This window comes from Chlamydotis macqueenii, chromosome 1 (genome assembly GCF_036417535.1).
Source record: "Chlamydotis macqueenii isolate bChlMac1 chromosome 1, bChlMac1.mat, whole genome shotgun sequence".
Taxonomy (NCBI): domain Eukaryota; kingdom Metazoa; phylum Chordata; class Aves; order Otidiformes; family Otididae; genus Chlamydotis; species Chlamydotis macqueenii.
This window is the reverse complement of record NC_141556.1, coordinates 80,202,753-80,220,220: the sequence shown is the minus strand read 5'-3', so window position 1 is coordinate 80,220,220 and position 17,468 is coordinate 80,202,753. Positions and strand designations below refer to the sequence as shown.

At 50.6% G+C, this 17,468-nt stretch overlaps 2 protein-coding genes across 2 annotated transcripts; both read left to right on the top strand.

The window, feature by feature from the left end:
- Positions 1–6,960: 6,960 nt before the first annotated feature.
- Positions 6,961–8,205, top strand: LOC147602158 (putative G protein-coupled receptor 19). Its single transcript, XM_086757932.1, has one exon. It carries the CDS (start codon positions 6,961–6,963, stop codon positions 8,203–8,205), a length of 1,245 nt encoding a protein of 414 aa, XP_086614058.1.
- Positions 8,206–16,223: 8,018 nt separating this feature from the next.
- Positions 16,224–17,468, top strand: LOC104474816 (putative G protein-coupled receptor 19). The gene has a single exon (XM_010118094.2). The coding sequence runs from the start codon at positions 16,224–16,226 to the stop codon at positions 17,466–17,468; it is 1,245 nt and encodes a 414-aa protein (XP_010116396.2).

Here is a 17,468-nt window from a genome sequence, read left to right as displayed (position 1 = left end):
GCAAATAGTGAGTTCTCCCAAACAGGACCAGGAGAACGAGCTCTGCAGTCACACGCTCGCCTGATGGCATCCTCCACGGGTTCATGTGCTAAGAGGCCCCTCATAGGCATCCCAGAGGAGACAAGCTGCCAGGGAGCTGTGGCTGCAGGTGGAGCCAGCTCCTGCTGCTCTTTCTTTGCCAGCACAGTGAGAAAACAACCCAATGGGACCAGCTGGGCCTTTGGTCCAGGTGGGAAGTGGAACAGCAATGACTGTACCTGTTGGGCAACAGCAGGGAGAGGCAGGGCCTCTCTGCACCCCTCTGTGTCCCGTGATGGTGATGTGATCATCAAAACCCAGATGCCTTTTGCGCATGTACACCTTGGATCCACCAGCTTCACATATTTATTTGGAGGAGAATTTGCCTTGCTCCTTTGGGGATGTAGGTCTCCTCCTCTCAGGAGGATGAGGTGACACCACTGTTAGTTTGCAGAAGCTCTATTTCAGGGCTTGCTCTGAAATGCAGGGCTGTGTCTAGCCTCCGTGAAGGTAAAAAAAAAATCCTTCTAAAAAGCAGAGGGATTACTGATTGTGTTGGCATTAGCCATCGTCCTCCATACCACAGAGGCTTTATCCACTTGGCTTGTTTGATTGCAGCACATATTTCACATTCATGGATAACCTGTGCAATAGTGTCCATGGTTAAATCCACCCCTCGATCACGAGCCCATTTGTATGATGCACAGAGGGCACCCTTCCTTTGAACATCCAGCCCAGCACTGGCAGTCGGGGTGCTAAGAGGAGCTGTGCTTCAGTACCAATCACTTCTGAAGCAGCTCAAACTCCTTCGTATGCTGACAGGATTTCTTTTCCAGCTGGAGTATAGAAGGCCTCAGATCCTTTATATCCCCAGCTCCAAAACCCAAGGGGTCGACCACGGGTTTCCCCTGCTGCTTTCTGCCAGAGACTCCAGGTAGGGCCATTCTCCCCAGCTGCGCTGTAGAGCACATTTCTTACCTCTTGCCCTGTCCGGACTGGCCCGAGAGCCACCGCGTGAACAATTTCTTGTTTAATTTGTTCAAAAGCTTGCTGTTGTTCAGGGCCCCATTTAAAATCATTCTTCTTTCAGGTGACTTTATACAGAGGGCTTACAATCAAACTATAATTTGGAATATGCATCCTCCAGAAACCCACAACGCCCAGGAAAGCTTGCGTTTCCTTTTTGTCACTCGGCACAGCCATAGCTGTTATTTTGTTGACTATATCTATTGGAATCCGACAACGCCCATCTTGCCATTTTATCCCCAAAAACTGTATCTCTCTTGCAGGTCCTTTCACCTTACTTCGTTCTATGGCAAACCCAGCTTTCAGGAGGATTTTAATTATTTTCTCCCCTTTTTGAAAAGCTTCTGCTGCTGTGTTGCCCCATACGATGATGCCATCAATGTACTGCAGGTGCTCTGGAGCGCCACCCTTTCCCAGTGCAGTCTGGATCAGTCCATGGCAAATGGTGGGGCTGCGTTTCCAGCTCTGGGGCAGTCGATTCCAAGTGTACTGGACCCCCCTCCAAGTGAAAGAAAACTGTGGCTTGCATTCTGCTGCCAATGGGATTGAGCAAAACGCGTTGGCAATATCAATGGTGGCATACCACTTGGCTGCCTGGGATTCCAGTTCATACTGAAGTTCTAACATGTCTGGCACGGCAGCACTCAGTGCTGGTGTTACCTCATTCAGGCCACGACAGTCCGCTGTTAACCTCCACTCTCCACTTGATTTTCTCACTGGCCATATAGGACTGTTAAAAGGAGAGCGGGGCTTGCTGATCACTCCCTGGCTCTCCAGCCGACGAATCAGCTTATGGATGGGGATCAGGGAGTCTCGGTTGCTGCGATACTGCCGCCGGTGCACAGTTGTGGTAGCAATTGGCACCTGTTGTTCTTCAACCTTCAGCAACCCCACAACGGAAGGATCCTCTGACAGACCAGGCAAGGTGGACAACTGTACAATTTCCTCCATCTCCAAAGCACCTACACCAAAAGCCCACCGATACCCTTTTGGGTCCTTGAAATACCCCCTTCTGAGGTAATCTATACCAAGAATGCATGGAGCATCTGGGCCAGTCACTGTGGGGTGCTTTTGCCACTCATTCCCTGTCAGGCTCACTTCAGCCTCCAATACAGACAGCTGTTGGGATCCTCCTGGCACTCCAGAAATACAAATGGCTTCTGCCCCTTTCTCTTTTGACGGCATCAAGGTACATTGGCACAGGTATCCACTAGAGCTTTATACTCCTGTGGGTCTGACGTGCCAGGCCATCGGATCCACACAGTCCAATAAACTCTGTTGTCCCTCTCCTCCGCCTGGCTGGAGGCAGGGCCTCTCTAATCCTGGCCACAGCATTCATTGTTCATTTCTTTTAAATATGCACGAGAGGTCCCTTCAAGAGGGTCAGAACTAAAGCTATTCCTTCTACTCTGCCTATTGGAGACTGGTGCAGCAGTTTTCCAGGGAGAACTTCTATTTGCAATGGTTTTTCCACACAACTCACGTACCCGTGCCTCTAGGCTAGAGGTAGGCTTCCCATCCCACTCCCTCATGTCCTCTCCTTGGTCACGCAAGGTAAACCACAGGGTACCCCGCCGCGTATACCGTCTCTCTTGAGCAGGGAAACGTTTACTCCTAATAGCTGAAATATTGGCCCGTACCGGTGGGGAAGCCGACATATCTGCTTTGAATTGCTGGAACTCCTGGGACAGTTTCTCCACAGCCGAGACACAGGACCGCAGGGAGGAAGACTGGCTTTCCTCGTACTGCCGGAGTCAGCCAGCCAGTTCATCCACTCTTTCTTCCTCTCCATCTTTCCAGGTCATATCTGCCAAGGAGTTGGCACATGATGACGGTGCACTTTGAACAAACTTCCGCCACATTTGTCGTGTGCACCTGACTTCATCTGGATCCTTAGGTAACTGATCATTGTCCAGGTCATCATAAATAATCTCCAGCACAGCTAATTCCCTCGGGTACTGGATACCCCTCTCCATGGCAGCCCACTTGCCTGGGTGACACATTATATCCTCCTTGAAAGGATACCTCTCCTTCACACCTGACAGGAGTCGCCTCCAGAGGCTGAGGGCTTGTGTCCCTTTTCCAACTGCTTTGTCAATGCTCGCTTCTCTAGAAATGGATTGCCTAGCTTCTCTGCCCTCTAATTCCAAGCTATTGGCCCCATTATCCCAGCACCGCAGCAGCCAGCTGATAATGTGCTCCCCGGGATGACGGCTAAAATCTTTTCGCATGTCTCGCAGCTCGCTCAGGGATAGAGATCGGGTGCTTACTGTCTCATTTAGGAGTTCTTCCTCGGCATGCAGCAAATAAATCTTCCTCTTCTTCCTCCTGCTCCCTCCTAGAAGGGGCTTCTTCATCCCTCACTAAACGAGCTGACTTCTGCTTCCAAGTCTTCTTGTACACAGGGGCAACTGATACCAGCACGGGTTCACCCTCTGATTCAGCTGCAATGCCTGTGGCTGGAGTTTGAGTACCTACACTGCAGGTCAGTTTGCTCTCCCTCATACCATGCCACGTATTACTATCTTGCCTTAGGGTAAATCTCGGGAGGAGATTCCCAGAAAGTGGTTTTGCAGCCCTAGACAAGACTTGGCACACATTCAAGATACATAACAACAACACCAGAGTGGCTTGAATATCCCCCAGATCTTCAAAGTTCTCAAAAAGGGGTTTAACTACCCTGGGAGTGAAAGAATTTGGGAAGTTATCTGCATAGGAATACCAATTTCTCTCTAAGGCCATTGATGTCACCATGTCATAGATTGATATTGCGTAGGATAACAGAAGGATAACTCTCATCATTTTCCCTGAGGTGATAAACACCGCTACTGGGAACACATAGTACATACAGGAGCGTAGACAATACAACAACATAACCAACCACTGCAACATCATGACCGCTAACAACCAATACAATAAGTGTGTATAAACAAATTCGTTTCAAGAAAATAAAAACAAAAAAACAAAGTCAGATTGCTTGTTATCGCAACCCTTCGTGCATCACACTGGGTGACAAAATAACTGGCAGTTCAGCCCCGATTGGGACCAGGCTACGCAGTCTCTCTCACTCCCCCCACCACCCTCCAGTGGGACAGAAGGGACAATTGGTAAACAACAAAAATAAACTAGCAAAAACATGTGGGTTGAGATTGAACAAAAAGTAAATTTAACAGCAAAAACAGAAGAAAACAAAACACTGATGCAACACACATACAGTATAATGGCTTACAACAAATCTCCACACCTAGTTCCTTCCAAGTAGCAGGAGGCTCCCCTCAGCACCCTCCTCACTTCTATACTGAGCATGATGTCAGATGGGATGGAATAGCCCTTTGGCTAATTTGGGTAAATTAACCCCAGCTGGTAGCTAATTAGTTAATTGTCCCAGCTGGGTGCCCCAGCCATAGGGGCTACCAGCTCCAGTTCTCCACCCAGCTCAGGTGAATATTAACTCTATCCTAGCCAGAACCAGGACACAAGCAAAGAAGGGGATCTACTTGAAAGGAAAAGGAGGAAGGGGGACTGTAAACTGAGCCATTGACGTCTGAAAACAACAGGGCTTGCACTCATCTGGTCACCCCCAAAGCCCTGCAAACCCGCACGTCATGTCAACAGAGGGCTCCTGAGCTCAGAAATTTGGCACATGCCAAGGCCAAGACAAGGTGACCGCCTCCCTTCCCAGACAAGGGCAAGGGCTTCTCTGTGACACAGCTCTGGGCAGAGGTTCCGTGTTCTGTCTTGGTGTCAGTTGCCTGTGGCAACTCTTCAGTTGCCTCTTGGGTCACCCACAGACCTGCAGGACCTTCAGGTCGCTCGAGGACAGGTTGCGCTAGACAGCCAGGCTCAACACGGTGAGCTGTGAAGAATCAGACGTGCTGCTTGGGAGGTGCTTGACCAAGGTAAGCACATCGACCCTCTCCCAGGGTTTTCTCCTGAGCACTACAGGTCCTACACAGCTGGCTGCAGTCACATCTAGTGACGGTTCAACCAACACAACCCGAGGCTCCACTGCTGAAAATCCCCCCACATCTCAGCTGCATGAGGACATTGCCACCCTCCCGCAGAATTTTCCTGCTCAATCAACACTCTGCCCTTGATAACAAAGTCTTCTGCAGGGTCTGGGGGGAGGTTGTCGGGCCTCCTTGTTCCCAAGCTGACTGAGGGAAACGGCACCCTTGATGGGACAGGTAACTAAGGTGGCAAGGACATGCGGGGACAGCGCTGATGTTCAGGATAGACTCTTGAAGGTGTGCAACAGCCGGCTCTTGATGAAAATTTCCTTGCTGTGGCAGGGCTGGGGAGCATTCACGGTGAGGAGCGCCCACTCAGCTCGGTGCCAGTCCTTCCACCGTGCTCATGTTTTGCCTGCCTTCAAATCCAGACCTCGATTACCTTCCACAGTTACATCCAGAAACAACAAGATTCAGGGATGTTAGGGATATTAACACCAGTGTTACTATTGATTGGATGGGAGCAGGCCTTGACTGCTGGTCTCCTTATCAATGCAGACGGTATTAGCCTGGAAAATACCACTTTGCGTTCCACTGCTCAGTATAAGAAACCCCTCCTTTGTCTACTTTCTTGACCAATTTAGGTCCGTTCAAGGGAGCAGGGACACTGTCGGTCTGGGGTTTGGACACTTCCACGGGCACCGGGAAGGTCATTTCTGGGATGAGAGGGGCATATTCCGCTCACGCAGTCTGCAGGTCACCAGCATTGCTGAAACTGCACCCCGATCTCTAGCTGTTAAGGGGACATTTATCTTGGTGTTGGGTTTCTGTAGCGGAGGGGACTACAGTGGTGGCTTCTGCGAGAAGCTGCTTGATGCTTCGCCTTTATTCAGTGGGCCTGGCCTGCTCCAGGGTGGGCTCACTGCTGCCTGCGGCTGAGCCAATTGGCAATAATGTATTTAAGAAAGGGAAGGGGATGTCTCCTGGAAGATCTCTACCGGAAGATCAGTGAAGAAGGAGAGGGAGAGGTGAAGTTGCTCCTGGCAAGATTCCCCTGCAGCCCGTGGTGCAGGCCATGGTGAGGCCGGCTGTCCCCCTGCAGCCCATGGAGGCCCACGGAGGAGCAGGGATCCACCTGCAGCCCGGGGAGGACCCCACGCCAGGGCAGGCGGATGCCCGACGGAGGCTGTGGCCCATGGAGGGCCCGGGCTGGGGCGGCTGGTCCCTGAGGGACTGCACCCCATGGAACAGGACCCCACGCTGGAGCAGTTCATGAAGGCATGCAGCCCGTGGGAGGGACCCTAAGCTGCAGCAGGGCAAGAATGAGAGGAGTTCTTTTCCTGAGGAGGAAGGAGAGGCCAAAACCAGCGTGGGCTGGACTGGCTGCAACCCACATTCCCTGCCCCCACCCTGTGCTGCTCAGGGCAGAGGCGGTAGAGATACTCGGGAGTGAACTTAAGCCCCGGAAGAGGGGAGGAGTAGGGGGAAGTTATTCTTCAGATCTAGTTCTGTCTCTCATTGTCTTACTTGGGGTTTAGTGTTGAATTAGTTTCCCCAAGTCTCTCACGTCTGGCCCCTACATGGTTGAATGACCCCTCCCTGTGCTTATCTTGACCCTCTGGAACCTTTTCTTATATTCTCTCTCCACCAGTCCCTCGGGGGGGTTGGGAAGGTGAGTGAATGACTGGTTAGAGCTTGGGCCCCAGAGAGTCTAAACTACGACAGTCTTTCAGAGGACAGAAATGCCTGTCCTAATGTAGCCAGGCCGTTAATAAAAAGCTGCAGGAAACTTATTGGCTTCTGTTCTACCCAATAGTCTCAATGTCTATTTCTGAACCGTTCCTCTGAAATCAATGTATACTTCTTTAAATGACCTTTCATTGGTCATGGTAGATTTTTCACACCTACTTTTTCCATCAAACCTTTTCTCTTCTCTCTTTATGCAGCCTGAGCAAAAGACGCGGCCATGTTTGCCCACAGCGTGCAGAACAGCAGTGTTCCTTTCGTCCTCCCTACCTTCTTGCTCCTGCTGCAGAACAAGAGCTCCTCCGAAACCGCCATCCCGCCTGCTTCCTACAAGATGTCGGAGTCAGCCACAGGACCCAGCTCGGGTGGGAACCACACTGGTTTCCACTGTGGACTGAGCCCGGGGGAAATTGCAGCAGCCAGCACGGTTTTGGGAGCACTGTGGCTGGTCTCCATCTTTGGAAACTCCCTCGTTTGCTTAGTGGTCCACAGGAGCAGGAACACCAAATCCACCATCAACCTCTTTGTTGTCTCCATGGCTTGTGCAGACCTTCTCATCAGCGTCACAAGCGCACCCTTCATGCTGCTCCAGTTCACCTACGGCAGGTGGACGCTGGGAAATGGGCTGTGCAAGCTGGGAAGGTACATACAGTACCTCACCCCCGGAGTCCAGATACACGTGTTCCTCTCCATCTGCGTGGATCGATTCTATATTATCGCCTACCCGCTGAGGTTCAAAGTGTTTAGAAAGCAAGCCAAGAAAATTATTCTGGCCTCTTGGCTGTTTGACACCGTATTTGCATCACCGGTGTTCTTTTTCTACGGCTCCAACAGCGACGACCACTGCAACTTTTTTCTCCCCAGTTCTTGGGAAGGAGTCGTCTACACTATCAGCCAGCTCTTGGTGGAGTTTGTGATCCCGACCATCCTCATTATCTTCTTCTACCAGAAGATCATCAAGTACATTTGGAGAATAGGCACCAATGGCACAACTGTCAGGAGGACAATGAATATCATCCGGAGAACAAAGGTCAAAACCGTCAAGATGTTCTTCGTGCTAAGCCTGGAGTTTCTCCTGTCCTGGCTCCCTTTTTGCCTGGTACAGCTGTGGCACCCGCAGGAAACAGATGTCAGAAAGAGCTCCTTGGTTTTCCTGGCCATCACCTGCATCTCTTTCAGTGCCTCAGCCTCTAAGCCCACCCTCTACTTCATGTATAAAGCAAGCTTCAGGAGAGGGGTGAAAGAATTTTTTTGCATGTTGGCCATGAAATACTATCCAAGCAACGCACACACCATCACCTCCAGTTCCAGGAGAGAAAAAAAAACTTCTGTTGGGATCGCAGATATCCCAGCTCCGGGCAAAACTGTCACCAGTGCTACCATCTGTGAAGCTTTTAACAGAGAAGCCAAGGAAAAAAATCTTGCCTGGCCTATTCCATCCAATCCCCCAAATACCTTTCTTTAGCTTCCTTTCAAACATTACTGTGTACCTCCAGAAGAAGGAGTTTTCTCTTGCTCTTCAACAAATGTATATTTGTAGATATTTAAGACAAGTTTTACATAAGAAAAAAAAGACATTGTGTTTTATTAAATGCCTTGATTTTCATGTGTCCAGTCTGTTGCCTTTCAGTTAAATTCTGCTTTTTGGAACTGCTCTCTCTGAGTCAGCAGCAGAGTTTTTTTCCAGAACAGGAAGCCCTTACACTATCAGTATGCAGGGGAAAAGGGAAAGGAAAAACACTGCTTTTTATAATCCTTCCCTGTATGTTGGCCACCATGTAGAAATGCATAAGTCCACCCAAAGCCAGCTATACTTCCTTTGCTTGTGTCCCCATGAATACCATTGCCTTGGGGTTGTCCGTCTTGTTCAGACCCCACGGGTGAAATGTCCACACGAGGGCAATGCTGGCATCACTCTGAGCCCACTGGCGTCAGTGGTAAAATTCCCACTGCCCCGCTAGGGCCAGCTTCAGGCACGTGCTGAGAGCTTTTGCATCTTTGGCACTGCGCCTCTCCAGACGTCTCCTGCCCTTGGTGCTGCTCTCCCTGCCTCCTCTCAAGCTGCTTCTGCACCCAGCTGGGTGCACCCACCCAGAAGCCAGAGCACGGCCACGGAGAAGACCTGCTCATCACAACGGGCCACGGCTGTACCAGGCAGCAGGGCCTCCTCACATCTTAACTTCAGTGTGTCCCCTGGCCTGGGTCCCTTCTTCTGAGCTACCACTGAGGCACCTGCAGCAAATAGTGAGTTCTCCCAAACAGGACCAGGAGAACGAGCTCTGCAGTCACACGCTCGCCTGATGGCATCCTCCACGGGTTCATGTGCTAAGAGGCCCCTCATAGGCATCCCAGAGGAGACAAGCTGCCAGGGAGCTGTGGCTGCAGGTGGAGCCAGCTCCTGCTGCTCTTTCTTTGCCAGCACAGTGAGAAAACAACCCAATGGGACCAGCTGGGCCTTTGGTCCAGGTGGGAAGTGGAACAGCAATGACTGTGCCTGTTAGGCAACAGCAAGGAGAGGCAGGGCCTCTCTGCACCCCTCTGTGTCCCGTGATGGTGATGTGATCATCAAAACCCAGATGCCTTTTGCGCATGTACACCTTGGATCCACCAGCTTCACATATTTATTTGGAGGAGAATTTGCCTTGCTCCTTTGGGGATGTAGGTCTCCTCCTCTCAGGAGGATGAGGTGACACCACTGTTAGTTTGCAGAAGCTCTATTTCAGGGCTTGCTCTGAAATGCAGGGCTGTGTCTAGCCTCCGTGAAGGTAAAAAAAAAATCCTTCTAAAAAGCAGAGGGATTACTGATTGTGTTGGCATTAGCCATCGTCCTCCATACCACAGAGGCTTTATCCACTTGGCTTGTTTGATTGCAGCACATATTTCACATTCATGGATAACCTGTGCAATAGTGTCCATGGTTAAATCCACCCCTCGATCACGAGCCCATTTGTATGATGCACAGAGGGCACCCTTCCTTTGAACATCCAGCCCAGCACTGGCAGTCGGGGTGCTAAGAGGAGCTGTGCTTCAGTACCAATCACTTCTGAAGCAGCTCAAACTCCTTCGTATGCTGACAGGATTTCTTTTCCAGCTGGAGTATAGAAGGCCTCAGATCCTTTATATCCCCAGCTCCAAAACCCAAGGGGTCGACCACGGGTTTCCCCTGCTGCTTTCTGCCAGAGACTCCAGGTAGGGCCATTCTCCCCAGCTGCGCTGTAGAGCACATTTCTTACCTCTTGCCCTGTCCGGACTGGCCCGAGAGCCACCGCGTGAACAATTTCTTGTTTAATTTGTTCAAAAGCTTGCTGTTGTTCAGGGCCCCATTTAAAATCATTCTTCTTTCAGGTGACTTTATACAGAGGGCTTACAATCAAACTATAATTTGGAATATGCATCCTCCAGAAACCCACAACGCCCAGGAAAGCTTGCGTTTCCTTTTTGTCACTCGGCACAGCCATAGCTGTTATTTTGTTGACTATATCTATTGGAATCCGACAACGCCCATCTTGCCATTTTATCCCCAAAAACTGTATCTCTCTTGCAGGTCCTTTCACCTTACTTCGTTCTATGGCAAACTCAGCTTTCAGGAGGATTTTAATTATTTTCTCCCCTTTTTGAAAAGCTTCTGCTGCTGTGTTGCCCCATACGATGATGCCATCAATGTACTGCAGGTGCTCTGGAGCGCCACCCTTTCCCAGTGCAGTCTGGATCAGTCCATGGCAAATGGTGGGGCTGCGTTTCCAGCTCTGGGGCAGTCGATTCCAAGTGTACTGGACCCCCCTCCAAGTGAAAGAAAACTGTGGCTTGCATTCTGCTGCCAATGGGATTGAGCAAAACGCGTTGGCAATATCAATGGTGGCATACCACTTGGCTGCCTGGGATTCCAGTTCATACTGAAGTTCTAACATGTCTGGCACGGCAGCACTCAGTGCTGGTGTTACCTCATTCAGGCCACGACAGTCCGCTGTTAACCTCCACTCTCCACTTGATTTTCTCACTGGCCATATAGGACTGTTAAAAGGAGAGCGGGGCTTGCTGATCACTCCCTGGCTCTCCAGCCGACGAATCAGCTTATGGATGGGGATCAGGGAGTCTCGGTTGCTGCGATACTGCCGCCGGTGCACAGTTGTGGTAGCAATTGGCACCTGTTGTTCTTCAACCTTCAGCAACCCCACAACGGAAGGATCCTCTGACAGACCAGGCAAGGTGGACAACTGTACAATTTCCTCCATCTCCAAAGCACCTACACCAAAAGCCCACCGATACCCTTTTGGGTCCTTGAAATACCCCCTTCTGAGGTAATCTATACCAAGAATGCATGGAGCATCTGGGCCAGTCACTGTGGGGTGCTTTTGCCACTCATTCCCTGTCAGGCTCACTTCAGCCTCCAATACAGACAGCTGTTGGGATCCTCCTGGCACTCCAGAAATACAAATGGCTTCTGCCCCTTTCTCTTTTGACGGCATCAAGGTACATTGGCACAGGTATCCACTAGAGCTTTATACTCCTGTGGGTCTGACGTGCCAGGCCATCGGATCCACACAGTCCAATAAACTCTGTTGTCCCTCTCCTCCGCCTGGCTGGAGGCAGGGCCTCTCTAATCCTGGCCACAGCATTCATTGTTCATTTCTTTTAAATATGCACGAGAGGTCCCTTCAAGAGGGTCAGAACTAAAGCTATTCCTTCTACTCTGCCTATTGGAGACTGGTGCAGCAGTTTTCCAGGGAGAACTTCTATTTGCAATGGTTTTTCCACACAACTCACGTACCCGTGCCTCTAGGCTAGAGGTAGGCTTCCCATCCCACTCCCTCATGTCCTCTCCTTGGTCACGCAAGGTAAACCACAGGGTACCCCGCCGCGTATACCGTCTCTCTTGAGCAGGGAAACGTTTACTCCTAATAGCTGAAATATTGGCCCGTACCGGTGGGGAAGCCGACATATCTGCTTTGAATTGCTGGAACTCCTGGGACAGTTTCTCCACAGCCGAGACACAGGACCGCAGGGAGGAAGACTGGCTTTCCTCGTACTGCCGGAGTCAGCCAGCCAGTTCATCCACTCTTTCTTCCTCTCCATCTTTCCAGGTCATATCTGCCAAGGAGTTGGCACATGATGACGGTGCACTTTGAACAAACTTCCGCCACATTTGTCGTGTGCACCTGACTTCATCTGGATCCTTAGGTAACTGATCATTGTCCAGGTCATCATAAATAATCTCCAGCACAGCTAATTCCCTCGGGTACTGGATACCCCTCTCCATGGCAGCCCACTTGCCTGGGTGACACATTATATCCTCCTTGAAAGGATACCTCTCCTTCACACCTGACAGGAGTCGCCTCCAGAGGCTGAGGGCTTGTGTCCCTTTTCCAACTGCTTTGTCAATGCTCGCTTCTCTAGAAATGGATTGCCTAGCTTCTCTGCCCTCTAATTCCAAGCTATTGGCCCCATTATCCCAGCACTGCAGCAGCCAGCTGATAATGTGCTCCCCGGGATGACGGCTAAAATCTTTTCGCATGTCTCGCAGCTCGCTCAGGGATAGAGATCGGGTGCTTACTGTCTCATTTAGGAGTTCTTCCTCGGCATGCAGCAAATAAATCTTCCTCTTCTTCCTCCTGCTCCCTCCTAGAAGGGGCTTCTTCATCCCTCACTAAACGAGCTGACTTCTGCTTCCAAGTCTTCTTGTACACAGGGGCAACTGATACCAGCACGGGTTCACCCTCTGATTCAGCTGCAATGCCTGTGGCTGGAGTTTGAGTACCTACACTGCAGGTCAGTTTGCTCTCCCTCATACCATGCCACGTATTACTATCTTGCCTTAGGGTAAATCTCGGGAGGAGATTCCCAGAAAGTGGTTTTGCAGCCCTAGACAAGACTTGGCACACATTCAAGATACATAACAACAACACCAGAGTGGCTTGAATATCCCCCAGATCTTCAAAGTTCTCAAAAAGGGGTTTAACTACCCTGGGAGTGAAAGAATTTGGGAAGTTATCTGCATAGGAATACCAATTTCTCTCTAAGGCCATTGATGTCACCATGTCATAGATTGATATTGCGTAGGATAACAGAAGGATAACTCTCATCATTTTCCCTGAGGTGATAAACACCGCTACTGGGAACACATAGTACATACAGGAGCGTAGACAATACAACAACATAACCAACCACTGCAACATCATGACCGCTAACAACCAATACAATAAGTGTGTATAAACAAATTCGTTTCAAGAAAATAAAAACAAAAAAACAAAGTCAGATTGCTTGTTATCGCAACCCTCCGTGCATCACACTGGGTGACAAAATAACTGGCAGTTCAGCCCCGATTGGGACCAGGCTACGCAGTCTCTCTCACTCCCCCCACCACCCTCCAGTGGGACAGAAGGGACAATTGGTAAACAACAAAAATAAACTAGCAAAAACATGTGGGTTGAGATTGAACAAAAAGTAAATTTAACAGCAAAAACAGAAGAAAACAAAACACTGATGGAATACAAATACAGTATAATGGCTTACAACAAATCTCCACACCTAGTTCCTTCCAAGTAGCAGGAGGCTCCCCTCAGCACCCTCCTCACTTCTATACTGAGCATGATGTCAGAGGGGATGGAATAGCCCTTTGGCTAATTTGGGTAAATTAACCCCAGCTGGTAGCTAATTAGTTAATTGTCCCAGCTGGGTGCCCCAGCCATAGGGGCTACCAGCTCCAGTTCTCCACCCAGCTCAGGTGAATATTAACTCTATCCTAGCCAGAACCAGGACACAAGCAAAGAAGGGGATCTACTTGAAAGGAAAAGGAGGAAGGGGGACTGTAAACTGAGCCATTGACGTCTGAAAACAACAGGGCTTGCACTCATCTGGTCACCCCCAAAGTCCTGCAAACCCGCACGTCATGTCAACAGAGGGCTCCTGAGCTCAGAAATTTGGCACATGCCAAGGCCAAGACAAGGTGACCGCCTCCCTTCCCAGACAAGGGCAAGGGCTTCTCTGTGACACAGCTCTGGGCAGAGGTTCCGTGTTCTGTCTTGGTGTCAGTTGCCTGTGGCAACTCTTCAGTTGCCTCTTGGGTCACCCACAGACCTGCAGGACCTTCAGGTCGCTCGAGGACAGGTTGCGCTAGACAGCCAGGCTCAACACGGTGAGCTGTGAAGAATCAGACGTGCTGCTTGGGAGGTGCTTGACCAAGGTAAGCACATCGACCCTCTCCCAGGGTTTTCTCCTGAGCACTACAGGTCCTACACAGCTGGCTGCAGTCACATCTAGTGACGGTTCAACCAACACAACCCGAGGCTCCACTGCTGAAAATCCCCCCACATCTCAGCTGCATGAGGACATTGCCACCCTCCCGCAGAATTTTCCTGCTCAATCAACACTCTGCCCTTGATAACAAAGTCTTCTGCAGGGTCTGGGGGGAGGTTGTCGGGCCTCCTTGTTCCCAAGCTGACTGAGGGAAACGGCACCCTTGATGGGACAGGTAACTAAGGTGGCAAGGACATGCGGGGACAGCGCTGATGTTCAGGATAGACTCTTGAAGGTGTGCAACAGCCGGCTCTTGATGAAAATTTCCTTGCTGTGGCAGGGCTGGGGAGCATTCACGGTGAGGAGCGCCCACTCAGCTCGGTGCCAGTCCTTCCACCGTGCTCATCTTTTGCCTGCCTTCAAATCCAGACCTCGATTACCTTCCACAGTTACATCCAGAAACAACAAGATTCAGGGATGTTAGGGATATTAACACCAGTGTTACTATTGATTGGATGGGAGCAGGCCTTGACTGCTGGTCTCCTTATCAATGCAGACGGTATTAGCCTGGAAAATACCACTTTGCGTTCCACTGCTCAGTATAAGAAACCCCTCCTTTGTCTACTTTCTTGACCAATTTAGGTCCGTTCAAGGGAGCAGGGACACTGTCGGTCTGGGGTTTGGACACTTCCACGGGCACCGGGAAGGTCATTTCTGGGATGAGAGGGGCATATTCCGCTCACGCAGTCTGCAGGTCACCAGCATTGCTGAAACTGCACCCCGATCTCTAGCTGTTAAGGGGACATTTATCTTGGTGTTGGGTTTCTGTAGCGGAGGGGACTACAGTGGTGGCTTCTGCGAGAAGCTGCTTGATGCTTCGCCTTTATCCAGTGGGCCTGGCCTGCTCCAGGGTGGGCTCACTGCTGCCTGCGGCTGAGCCAATTGGCAATAATGTATTTAAGAAAGGGAAGGGGATGTCTCCTGGAAGATCTCTACCGGAAGATCAGTGAAGAAGGAGAGGGAGAGGTGAAGTTGCTCCTGGCAAGATTCCCCTGCAGCCCGTGGTGCAGGCCATGGTGAGGCTGGCTGTCCCCCTGCAGCCCATGGAGGCCCACGGAGGAGCAGGGATCCACCTGCAGCCCGGGGAGGACCCCACGCCGGGGCAGGCGGATGCCCGACGGAGGCTGTGGCCCGTGGAGGGCCCGCGCTGGGGCGGCCGGTTCCTGAGGGACTGCACCCCGTGGAAAAGGACCCCACGCTGGAGCAGTTCATGAAGGCATGCAGCCCGTGGGAGGGACCCTAAGCTGCAGCAGGGCAAGAATGAGAGGAGTTCTTTTCCTGAGGAGGAAGGAGAGGCCAAAACCAGCGTGGGCTGGACTGGCTGCAACCCACATTCCCTGTCCCCCACCCTGTGCTGCTCAGGGCAGAGGCGGTAGAGATACTCGGGAGTGAACTTAAGCCCCGGAAGAGGGGAGGAGTAGGGGGAAGTTTAAATTTTCACAGAACTGAAGTCCAGCCATATTTAGTTTCAGAAACTCTCAAACACAAGGTGTTTCCAAAACGAAATGTGTTTCCTAAGATCCCTGGCAGTCACCAACTGGATCGAACACAATTATCGTTAATAGTAACAGCTATGCATTACTGAATACTAGTCTAAAATGGATTAGTGGCGGGCTTCTGTATAACCAGTATGCTATGGTTGTGCCAACTGCAGTCTGCAATGGCCAGGATTCCACTGACCACAGCCCCAGAGCAGCTCAGACAGTAAAAGTCCAGTTCTTCAGATCTACTTCTGTCTCTCATTGCCTTACTTGGGGTTTAGTGTTGAATTAGTTTCCCCAAGTCTCTCACGTCTGGCCCCTACATGGTTGAATGACCCCTCCCTGTGCTTATCTTGACCCTCTGGAACCTTTTCTTATATTCTCTCTCCACCAGTCCCTCGGGGGGGTGGGGAAGGTGAGTGAATGACTGGTTAGAGCTTGGGCCCCAGGGAGTCTAAACTACAACAGTCTTTCAGAGGACAGAAATGCCTGTCCTAATGTAGCCAGGCCGTTAATAAAAAGCTGCAGGAAACTTATTGGCCTCTGCTGTTCCCAATAGTCTCACCGTCTATTTCTAAACCGTAACTCTGAAATCAATGTATACTACTTTAAATGACCTTTCATTGGTCATGGTAGATTTTTCACACCTACTTTTTCCATCAAACCTTTTCTCTTCTCTCTTTATGCAGCCTGAGCAAAAGACGCGGCCATGTTTGCCCACAGCGTGCAGAACAGCAGTGTTCCTTTCGTCCTCCCTACCTTCTTGCTCCTGCTGCAGAACAAGAGCTCCTCCGAAACCGCCATCCCGCCTGCTTCCTACAAGATGTCGGAGTCAGCCACAGGACCCAGCTCGGGTGGGAACCACACTGGTTTCCACTGTGGACTGAGCCCGGGGGAAATTGCAGCAGCCAGCACGGTTTTGGGAGCACTGTGGCTGGTCTCCATCTTTGGAAACTCCCTCGTTTGCTTAGTGGTCCACAGGAGCAGGAACACCAAATCCACCATCAACCTCTTTGTTGTCTCCATGGCTTGTGCAGACCTTCTCATCAGCGTCACAAGCGCACCCTTCATGCTGCTCCAGTTCACCTACGGCAGGTGGACACTGGGAAATGGGCTGTGCAAGCTGGGAAGGTACATACAGTACCTCACCCCCGGAGTCCAGATACACGTGTTCCTCTCCATCTGCGTGGATCGATTCTACATTATCGCCTACCCGCTGAGGTTCAAAGTGTTTAGAAAGCAAGCCAAGAAAATTATTCTGGCCTCTTGGCTGTTTGACACCGTATTTGCATCACCGGTGTTCTTTTTCTACGGCTCCAACAGCGACGACCACTGCAACTTTTTTCTCCCCAGTTCTTGGGAAGGAGTCGTCTACACTATCAGCCAGCTCTTGGTGGAGTTTGTGATCCCGGCCATCCTCATTATCTTCTTCTACCAGAAGATCATCAAGTACATTTGGAGAATAGGCACCAATGGCACAACTGTCAGGAGGACAATGAATATCATCCGGAGAACAAAGGTCAAAACCGTCAAGATGTTCTTGATGCTAAGCCTGGAGTTTCTCCTGTCCTGGCTCCCTTTTTGCCTGGTACAGCTGTGGCACCCGCAGGAAACAGATGTCAGAAAGAGCTCCTTGGTTTTCCTGGCCATCACCTGCATCTCTTTCAGTGCCTCAGCCTCTAAGCCCACCCTCTACTTCATGTATAAAGCAAGCTTCAGGAGAGGGGTGAAAGAATTTTTTTGCATGTTGGCCATGAAATACTCTCCAAGCAACGCACACACCATCACCTCCAGTTCCAGGAGAGAAAAAAAAACTTCTGTTGGGATCGCAGATATCCCAGCTCCGGGCAAAACTGTCACCAGTGCCACCATCTGTGGAGCTTTTAACAGAGAAGCCAAGGAAAAAAATCTTGCCTGGCCTATTCTGTCCAATCCCCCAAATACCTTTCTTTAG

Excerpts from the sequence above, each read along its gene's own strand:
- LOC147602158 (XM_086757932.1), top strand. The coding sequence starts at position 6,961 with ATGTTTGCCCACAGCGTGCAGAACAGCAGTGTTCCTTTCGTCCTCCCT.
- LOC104474816 (XM_010118094.2), top strand. The coding sequence starts at position 16,224 with ATGTTTGCCCACAGCGTGCAGAACAGCAGTGTTCCTTTCGTCCTCCCT.